Genomic DNA, 10346 nt, shown 5'->3' on the forward strand with positions numbered 1-10346 from the left:
TTCACTTTATATGATGCAGGATAAAGGAACGAGAGAATAACGATAAAGAGATGCCTTGGAAGAAGATATGTACGGCGTAGTTTTACATGGGCTAGCAATACAATAGATACATTTATGAACTTGAATCCGGGTGCGGTCTCGTGGACACTTTTCCCCGCAAACGGTCAGAATGGGCGTTGATGTTGGTGAGACATGGTTCGGTGAGGATGTTGTCTTTGTTGGTTGGAAAGTTGGCAGTTGGAATAATAGATGATGATGATATCTTGATTTGCAGTTGGTCTGGCGCTGTGTTCGAGATCTACCGGCAAATTACTCGGGGATAAATATAAATCTTAACGAATCTTCTCTGCATAGCCGACGCTGACTACGTCCAATTTGGCCTAAGCCACCCACCGAATACTACTTTACACACAAGAGGAAAATCAAATCAAATAAAAGTAAGTTAATTCGGTCATTTATCGTGGTAAATGAAATGGACTCCATCATCAGATTTCATCCAAATCACCCAGTGACCTCTTGTATCAAAAATTACCTAGCCACCAAGACAGATAGGTATCCAGCCAAGCAAAAGTCGGACCAGCCAGCTCTTGTGTTGTCCCATGAAGATAGTGTTTCTCATTCACGTCCAGAATAGATTTCAACATAAAGAAAAAACAAAAACGCCAGACGAGGAAGATGAAGAAGGAACTATTACCTGGGAAGTTGGGGGTGTGTATGCATGAATGGAAGACAAAAGGAACAAAAAAATATAAGGACGTGGTTCGGCGGGGTATCGATAGCAACACACAAAAAAGGGCGAGAAAGAATAGGAACAGGTAAAAAGATGCACCCTGTATCCAAGTAAAGAAAAATCCCGATAGAAATAAAAGATAAAAAGGTCAACATGTGGAAATATATGGGAACGGAGGGCCTGGACAAGAAAAGAAATGGAATAGGAAGACCAACTACCAAAAGTTTCCCCCGATAACAACTGCTTGCAGCAACAAACTAAGTGAAGAAACGAGCAAGAAGTTCATGTAAAGTCACAGCATTATGACACGGTGTTTAGAAACTTTCGTGGCGAGTACGACCGGGGGTATCAGGAATTCAATTAGCATTAACATCAAAACAGACAGACCAAAAAGAAACCATATTGAAATAAAAGAAAATTGAAAACTTTGAAGGGGTAAAATAGAGAGCAAAAAAGTATAAAAGTATAAATATACCCAGACACGGTAACCGACCAGCTTTATCCATGGGGAAAATAACGTACTCAAAGCTGAAACGTCCTACTTCCAAAGGAAGTAACAGCGAGCGGAGCATTGTAGGTTGGGGTGGAGAGGAGGATAGAAGCAAAGGGGGGTGTGGGATGTGGTGAAGCTAGGACATTTGGTGAGGTGGGAGATTTTCCCATACTTAGTTGGTGAATATGGACGTGAGCCATGATGAGCGTTTGCGTTCGGAAACTAAGTATGTCCCCGCAACGGTTCAAAAATGTTAGATCAAAAACCCAAAAACCCAAAAACCCAAAACTGCCCTGTTCTATCTTGGAATCTATTTGTATATGTATAAATGAGAATGCCGCTGCTCTACATACCAGGAGCAGTTGGAGAAGATTGTGTTTTTGCAAGCTCATCTTTTGCAGGGGAAAGGGGACTGCCACGGCTAGAAATAGAATCACGGCAGGCGATTCCTTCTCCAGTTGATGATGAGTTGGCACGCTCTTCCCCTGATCCCGCCGTTTCAGGTGACTTGGAAATCTCCTCAGGCAGGTTGTCATCAGGGGAAGGAAGGCTTGCTGCTGCTGCGGTTGTCGTCGCGGTGTTCTGTTCCGGTCCAGGGACAATACCATTCATGCGCTCCCATACATCCTTGCGTATCCGCTCATCTTTTGCCTTCCGCATCCGTTCGATCTCCTCGAATCCACCACTCTTCTTCAGCTTTCCCTCTTCAACAAATTTGCCCAACTTCTTTTGGAGCGGGCCCGATCCGGCGACTTTTCCAGCTCCTTCTCTCTTGCTTTCTCAGCACGTTCTATGGCTTCCAGACGATTTTCGTGATTAGGTTGCAGCGCTCTTACTTCTCCTAGGAGGTGGTCCTTGGCTTTCATGGGGTCAAACGGCTCATCGACTGGGAAATTGCGGGATACGTTTCTCAACCCGTTGGGTCCAGGGGTCGCGTTCGAAGCGGAGTGGAGAGACTGTTGTTTCGTGGCCTGCTCCACAAGGGCAAATGTCTGGGTTGCCTTGTCGAGATCGTCCTCAAGGTCAATCACTAGATCTTCTTGCATTGTGAGTTGATCTCTCTCCTCACACACAAGCTGTAACTCCTTCTCCCATATCTTAGTCCATATTGGTTTTTCTCGTTTAAGGAATTCCTTCATCTTGTTCAATTCCTTCGATACTGCACCGATATCCCGGCCTACAGCTTCCAATTGTCTTGGTAGGGGCCGGACACCACGAGTGACAACATCCTTCCGAAGATCCTCAACGAGATCTTGAAGATCGTCGACACGAGCGACGATCCTTTCAGATTCGTCAGCAAGCTCTTTCTTCCCTGCATTCACGCGAGCACGGCCTGCATCACCCTCAAATGACGGCACAGTCAGTTCATTCGCTGCATGCTTTACAGAACCTGCCTTGGATCGGATGGAGCCCATAGAGTTTGATACATCTGTCGCGAAACTCGTATAAGTCTGACGTAGCACGGCAAGATCACGACGAATACCCTGAAGTTCTGAAATATGGTTTCCGCCACCTGCAATTGGACCTTTGGATGTAACGATAGATTTGGATGCATCTACCGGAGGCGGGGCTGCAGCAAGGCGAGAAATTTCTTTCGAAGCTTCTAATTGACGGTCAGTTAACCGTTGGATAGACGCTCCCTGTCCATCAACAATTTCACGGACGCCTTCTATCAAACGACGGAGACCCCCGACTCCATCGTCGAAGTGCTTCTTCACCTCGTCAAGTGGCTCAACATTCAACACGAGGACTGATCGATCTTTTACGTCGTTCAGATCTTCCAGTTCATGCCGAACGCCAGAGACAGGATCCTGGAGATAAATCTCCGGCAAATCTGTACCATTGTTATGGGTATTCCATGCGAATTTTTCGATAAACGCCAATTGTAATCGGCCAAGAGTTAACTCAGAATAGCCCTCTGACAAGACGTATTTCTTAATCTTACTTCTGTACTGTAAGAAGAGTGTTATTTCTTTGGTTGGAGGGGGGGATGACTCTGGAGTAAACTGGCTAACTTGCGAGTTGTCAGAGCTCGTAGATGAGGTTTTAGCATGTTGGGTCCCGTTCGCGGGTGAAGATTGCTGTTCCGTGCCCTTTTTCGACGAGCTCTCGAATGTCTCTGAACCCGAATCCCGCTCTGAAATATGGGGCAGAGCGGGCAGAGAGCCACTAGCAGGTGGCATATCTCTCGACTCAAACCGGCGCGGGGAGCCAAGCTTGTCAGTTGAGGTTTTCGGCAGCGGACCATCGTCTTCAGTCGATCCCACTGACGTGTCGACGTGAGGTTTCTTCGCTGGTCCCCTGCGCTCGGGTGAATTGGTTTGGCCAGGGGACGATTCGACAGTCCGATTATTTGAGCGCTGCCTGTTGTGAAGATATGATCCACGGAGGCGCACTGCATTCATTGATTCGCGAACATCGCGGCCTCGATTCGGAACCGGGGAATTCTGCGAAGGAGGAATAACTGGAACACCATTAGGAGATGGACCAAGGTGTTTTTGTATTTGATAGGCAGAGAATCTCCTCGACGCTCGTCGTTCCAGTTCACCACTTCTTTGTAGCATCCCAATGGCGTCGTCTTGTTTAGAGCTTGGAGGCGTGGGAGGCGGGGGATGAGGGAAGTTATGCGCTGAGAAATTGGAAGCATTGCCGTAGCGAGATCCGTTCATGCTTTGGTCAGGGTATGGGGACACAACTGGAATATTCTGCATAGCATTACTTGATAGTGACGAATTCGAAGAAACACCTGACTTTGACTGGTCTCTCTTCGTCGCTTCCCTTTCGGCAAAAGATGGTCCATGGCGGTCATTAGACCAGGTGGCAGAAGAGTTATTTCTGGTAAATCCCGTATCTCCATAGCTTGTCATTGTATTAGCTTGGCGAGATACCTCTTGTTGTCGTTTCGGCGCGGACTGCGGTAACGATGGAGCTTCATCTGCGATCTGATTTAGACTATTGTCCCCGCTTCCCACGCTGCCAGCACTGCCATGTCGTGTTGTCGCGGGCAATCCATCTTTCATCTGCCTCGACCGCAACTTAGCCTGTTTTTTCTTGAGACCCTGGAGTAAATTGATAATGATATCCCGTATGCGCGGTAGATACCGATCGAGGCTCTCTGGAGATGCATCTTGACTAAGGGTGTCTTCCAAAATGGTCCGGAGGAGATCGGGCACGGGGCCCAAGTCTGCTGTGTCGACGCCAATAGCTCCAAAAGCCCTGCAGGCCAAGTTGAACTCGTATCCCAAACGGACATAAACGTCCGAAACCTCGCTCTCCGTCGCACGTTGTCGTGACCATTGTGTGAGGGTCTCTAATAACTGCTTTGTCGCGACGAGAAGGTGGGTAACGCTCTTTTCAATCTGTGAGAGTTGCTTGTCGGGCTGCTGCTATCAATGAAAGAAGAAAACTCGTTAGCACATGGATATCACGATGGAGAAGTATCCAACATTAAAACGCAGATGTGGTGTAAACTGCATAGCGCACAGCAGCGCATAATGAGGAAATGAAAACGTATAAATATAGCATACCGCATTTCGACTTGAAGAAGAGGACTTGGCTGATCCGGAGGACACTCTCGTTTCCACAGGTTGCTGACTCGTGTTTCCACCACCACCACCACCACCACCACCAGCAGCAGTAGTCGTGAGGGATGTTGAAATCATTTGCTGAACCATGGGAGAACGGGCACGATCAAAAGCCGGAGAACGTACATGGCGAGTTCTTGACTGGGAGGATGACGAAGAAGAGTCCATATCTCTCGAAAACGGCGGAAACACTCGACGGGTGCAGGATGAAGTTGATGTGATTTTGGTGATTTTTCTAATGTGGTTGGGCTGGGGATTGGAAGGAATGGAGGCGCTGATACCTATTACGGGGTTGTACGACTGTTACGCCGTTGCAGTTCGGCTGTACCAATCACAGGTCATAATAGCGGACTCATGTCATGTGATGTTGTATTAAAACCGCCACCAATCAGATTAAACCAGCGAATAGCTATTTTCACATGTCAACCAAGTTGGACGTCAACGAGATACTGGCAAAAGGCATGGCTATCATCTATGCTTCAAGGGATCTTCTATATTCCTGGGAGAGGACAAAGTTTTGTACCCATGAATAATTGGTATTCGCGCAAACTTGTCCCTGCTTGTTCCGCCCAGCCAGACTATCCTGAAACAAATAATGCACCCATCCCCAGCTCCTCCAATTACCATCCCAAAACATTAAGTCACCATGTCTCTCTCAAATGATGTCTTGAACTAAAAATCTGAATCTGGAGTGAAAGCTGGATTTTAGCAACTGCGGTATGTACTACAGAGTATAGAGTACTAACCCGTGGCTGTGAGAAATGAAATAATTCCAATTTAAAGCAAACACCTCTAGTGGGAAATCTACATGATGCTGAGCAATTGAATGGTGTCAATGCCTTTGTGAACAGCTCACTTGATGAGCTAGTTTACATTGAATTATCAGATGATTGATGGAAGTTGAAGGGGGTATGGAACCTCAAAAAGAACATCTATATTCCATGCTTATGATGTGCTTTATATGGTTTAAGAAGATCACCTCTTCTATGACTTAAAGAACTATCTAATACTGTTAAGCAGTTAGACTTTGTTTCAATCTGTGAGGATAAATGCCTATTCATCAATGGATGGATAATTATATTTTTCTACATTGATGATACTGTTGTGGTATCTCACCCTGATGACTAGGCTACCTTCTCAGATTTGGTCAAAATGGCTGGCATCAAATAAACTTACCAGAAACCTCTTCAAATAACAACTCCAGTTGCCCGTCGCCGAGAGCCACTGCATGGCCCATGCCAAGAAGTCTGCATTTGCCTGCCTCATTGTTAGGGATATGGTGAGGCGAGGCGATTGAGATGTTGTCGTGCAAACAAGGAAATTTAACTGTCGGTGTTATCCACATGATCTGCACACCAATCCATATCCAAAATAGATACCTACTACCTACCTACCTATGACTTTGAGTTTTGTTTATCCCAATGGAGTGTTTCTTGATGAAAACTCCCGGGAACTCTGTTAACTACCTACTTCTGTAGGTACCTCTCATGCTGAGTATAGAATAAAACGACTCACTGGCTCACCAAGCAACATGATTCTCGGGAGTCAGAACAGTGGATTGAACGCGCCAGTGTAGTATAGGGAAGAGAAGGTCTGTGTTCTAAGTATGTATGAAGCTGGCCAATTATTGAGTTTCCCCGTGCAAAATATAGTAGCCCTGGTTTTGTTTTCACTGAAAACAATGCATTTACTGCGTACAACGTTTCTGTTGAAAAAAAGAAGGGCGGTGGAAAAGGAAGGAAAAAAAGAAGGCTACCTAGCCTGCAGAGCTAAAGCGTCCTGGCATGCTAGTGCTTGCATTTCCGCTGCAAAATCGATGAGAGAACGGAACGGTGTGCTGGTTGAAGAGAATTTCACAATGGGAGCATACAGGGTTCCGGCGCAGGAATAGTGGATTTATCATTTAATTATTGGTATTGATTTTGTGTCCATCTGCAAACTATGTTGTAGATTTGATCAACAAAAAGAGAAGAAAAAAGAAAAAAGAAAAAAGAAAAAAGAAAAAAGAGCTCCAGGTTGCCTTGGAGAAAGTGAGTTGGGTTCTTTCGCTATTATTTACGGTATGGTAAGGATTGTTGAGCTGCTCTCGGTTCCGATATCATCGCCTTGGTATATGTAACTAGAAAACAAGAGTAAGGGCGTGTATATGGGCAAGCTTTTTCTTCTCTGGGAGCACACTTTGACGGTGGAGAACGATGGTGGCGCGCACATGGGCAAGAAAGATTTCATGGAACAACGATCATGAAATCCCTTTGTGTACCCGTCAAAGCACTGCCAGTGCTGTTGATGAGCGAGAGAGAAGCGTGTTGTCATTGATTGGCTAGGATGAGGACAATGGCATTCTTTGAAGGGACTGACGAATTGAAAACATTTTTCATAGTGATCAAAAATTGCCTGTGCGTTTTGTATATCTTCATCTGGAAAAAATGATATCTCTGAAATTGACCAAAGGGGATGTTGTATTCTGTAGTTACTCCGAACTATGATATAAGTTACCGATACTGGGGAACGGGCAACCATTCCTGATCTAGCTAGAGGATGGACAAATCCGCGCTGGGCCATGCCTCAAAGCGGCAAGGTGGGTCCAGTTGTAGACGATAATTGGCGGATCGATTTGAGTTGAAACGAGGCAAGCACCCAAAAATACGGTTCGGCAGGAAAAGGTCAGGAATTATCGCTCTGCATTTTGACGCATTCCGCCAATTGTGACCGTACCATATTACCATATTACCATATTACCATATTAGCATGCCGCGCCTGCTCCTCGCTGGTCGCTGGCTTCTTCCCGTCCTGGGCCCGTATCCCATGTCCAAACACATCATCCACTGGTATTTTCATCCTTCGCGATCTCCCTCCAGCCTCTTTCTCTCAACCTTCCAACTCCCCCAAACTATCTCCCTCTCCTCTTATTCATCTTCTTTTTCTTCTCTTCTGTCTCCCTTTTCTCCTTTCCTCCTTTGCCCCTTGGCCCCCTTCCATTGAGCTTGAGCTTCCTTTTTTTCCTTCCCTTTCCCTTCCCCGGTCCCAAGACCCCCCCAGCTCGAGCTATTTTTTTTCGTCCATTTCTGCTACCTCTTCTCCTTCTGTCATATTCACCCACTCCATCTTTGAACAACGTGAGGCGGTGTGGGCTCTCTGGGGCTTTGCTTTGGCTTTCGCTGTGGCTCTGGCTCTGGCTTTGGCTTCTGGCTCTGGAGGATTCCAAGGTTCCTTCTCCCAGCCTGGCTGGTCCCTGAAGTGTTCACGGGCATTGCTTCTGCTGCTACTACTATCTTTGAACTAAACCTAGGTTACATACCTAAGTGCAGAAATCTTAGGGCGGTAACTTAACTCTTGGACTCAACCACAAATTTCTCCAGCCATGACATCTACCATCAACTCCATGTCGTCTGTCAACGCAGCCTCAGGCAACCCCCTCAGCAATTCTGTGCCGCAGAATCCCTCCGCTGCTGCCAGCGATCATAACAACAGCAACAACGACAGCAACAACAGCAGACCAGCCATGCGCTCGAGTTCCACGATCAAGACCAGCACTGATGGAAGTCGACGGCAGGCGGGCAGCCCTGTCGACGGTGCTCAGAGGTATGTCGTCGTCTCGTTGTCGTCCGTTGCCAGGACCGCGCCTTCCTATTTCATATGCCATACGCCATTTGCCATATCCCCTCTCCTTTCCCCTTTGTCTTGGGTGTCGGGTTACTGTTCTTGGGCGTGGTAGCAGCGAAGGAGGCTCCGATCGACGTTGAGCGCCTCGTGCGTGCCTTCCAAACTTGGCCAGCTTCTTCACGCCCTCACGCTTAACACTCACTCCCGCTCCTCCCTCTCCGCCTTCCATAATACTGTTTTCTTTATATACACACACTCAACCACCCTCAAACCCTGCCACATGCACATACGCACTGTCGCCCATATGCACACCCACCCACTTCTATATCCAAGTCTTCAGTCGACTTCTTTCTTCTCCTTAATCTTTCCTTGACTCTGGTGCGGCGTTTAGCCGCTTCGAGTTCTGTGTCTACTGCTGTCATTCTTCGCCATGTTCACCTCGGTGGCCTGATCGGTTGTCCCTTTTATCACAAGTTCATTCACTGACCTTCTTTCCTTATCTTTGGCACATGTTATAGGCGTAATAATCCCCCAAAGGCGTGGACTCAATCTACAAATCCTCTTACCCAGAAACCTTCCTATCCCAGTCAGAACGGAGGAGCTCCTCAGCGAAAATCAACCATTTCCCCGAACCCAATGGCATCCCCGTCGTCGAATAGGGAGTCAAACACCCCCGATATGCATGCCAATGACCGCCTCACCTTTCTCCTGGCTGCCTGCATCGTAAGTCCATCCCTCCTTTCCCTTAACCGGCTTTCGGAGCATACCTCCCTCGTCGTCCGTTCACTAATCCGTTCTGTTTGGTAGGGTTTAAACGCCACTATCACAACTAAAAGCGGAGAGAGGTTTTCTGGCATTTTTTCGGGATCATCGTTGGAGTCGAATAACTCCTCATTTACATTGAAAATGGCGCAACGTTGCTCCTCCCCACAAGCAGACAGCGGTCGGTCGAATGGACTTAGTGACCCTTCTAGCCCTTACATTGGATCGGGTGTGGACCATCAAATGATTTTCGATGTCCAAGATGTTGCGGATGTTTGTGTTGAAAACGTCTCGACCACCGGTATTGCCGCAAAGGAACACAATGGTAATTAAAATATAGCTTTTCCATCTTTGATCATTCATATATAGGCTAACAGATTTCCCTTCTCTTCCTAGGTACTCCTACGTGTTTCAAAACGGATACAGACATCTCTGGCGCCCAAGTATTCCGAGAAAGAGAACTCCAACCCTGGGAACCGGGTACAGATGCCCCTGTGGACATGTCTTTAGAGAGCACAGGTACGACGAGCTGGGACCAATTTGAAGTAAATGAACGTCTTTTCGGAGCCACTACAAACTACGACGAGAATCTGTACACGACTCGAATAGATCGTTCCGACCCATCGTATAAACGCAAAGAAGCTGAGGCGGCTAGAATTGCACGTGAGATTGAATCCAGTGAAACAGATAATACCCATTTAAGAGAAGAGCGCGGATTATCTACTGAAAATGATTATGAAAATGAGGAGGATAAATACAGCGGTGTTCGCCGTGAAGATTTCCCTCCCCTCCAATCCGGACAACCTAATAAGTATACGCCACCTGCAAGACGTGCGCCAACAAGCCAACCTACTGTTCCCGGCGCACCAGTTGATCCAGCAATCATCAGCGCCCAAATCGCGCGCCCCGACATACCATCCAAACAATCAAGCCAGCCCAAGATTAACGTCACACCTTCTCAAAGTACCACTACTAACGCCACCGATGTGCTCAAAGATAAAGCACCAGAAATAAATAAATCCGTTCCATCTCTTAACCCCGCTCCTGGTTCCGAACAAAAGAATCCTTCTAGCAAACCCTCCTCGAATTCCAACGTCGCCCCCAAGCGTAATGGGGCGGAAAATGCATCCTCCAACGTGAGGCTGAGTGCTCGACCATTTCCGGCAGTTTGCCA

At 47.1% G+C, this 10346-nt stretch overlaps 3 protein-coding genes across 3 annotated transcripts; 1 reads left to right on the forward strand and 2 right to left on the reverse strand.

Annotated features, from left to right (window-relative positions):
* Nucleotides 1-1395: 1395 nt before the first annotated feature.
* HCAG_06143 (conserved hypothetical protein) lies at nt 1396-4897 on the reverse strand (the record flags this gene model as incomplete). Its single annotated transcript, XM_001538488.1, has 4 exons — nt 1396-1445; nt 1577-1895; nt 2060-4609; nt 4751-4897. 4 exons carry the CDS (start codon nt 4895-4897, stop codon nt 1396-1398), a joined length of 3066 nt encoding a protein of 1021 aa, XP_001538538.1.
* Nucleotides 4898-8210: 3313 nt separating this feature from the next.
* On the reverse strand, nt 8211-8639 carry HCAG_06144 (predicted protein; the record flags this gene model as incomplete). The annotated part of the gene is made up of 1 exon (XM_001538489.1): nt 8211-8639. One exon carries the CDS (start codon nt 8637-8639, stop codon nt 8211-8213), a length of 429 nt encoding a protein of 142 aa, XP_001538539.1.
* A 407-nt stretch (nt 8640-9046) lies between these two features.
* Nucleotides 9047-10186, forward strand: HCAG_06145 (predicted protein; the record flags this gene model as incomplete). Its single annotated transcript, XM_001538490.1, has 4 exons — nt 9047-9133; nt 9218-9497; nt 9569-9835; nt 9933-10186. The coding sequence occupies 4 exons, from the start codon at nt 9047-9049 to the stop codon at nt 10184-10186; spliced, it is 888 nt and encodes a 295-aa protein (XP_001538540.1).
* Between the last annotated feature and the right edge of the window lie 160 nt (nt 10187-10346).

This window comes from Histoplasma capsulatum, genomic scaffold (assembly GCF_000149585.1).
Source record: "Histoplasma capsulatum NAm1 scaffold_7 genomic scaffold, whole genome shotgun sequence".
In the NCBI taxonomy this organism is placed as follows: domain Eukaryota; kingdom Fungi; phylum Ascomycota; class Eurotiomycetes; order Onygenales; family Ajellomycetaceae; genus Histoplasma; species Histoplasma mississippiense.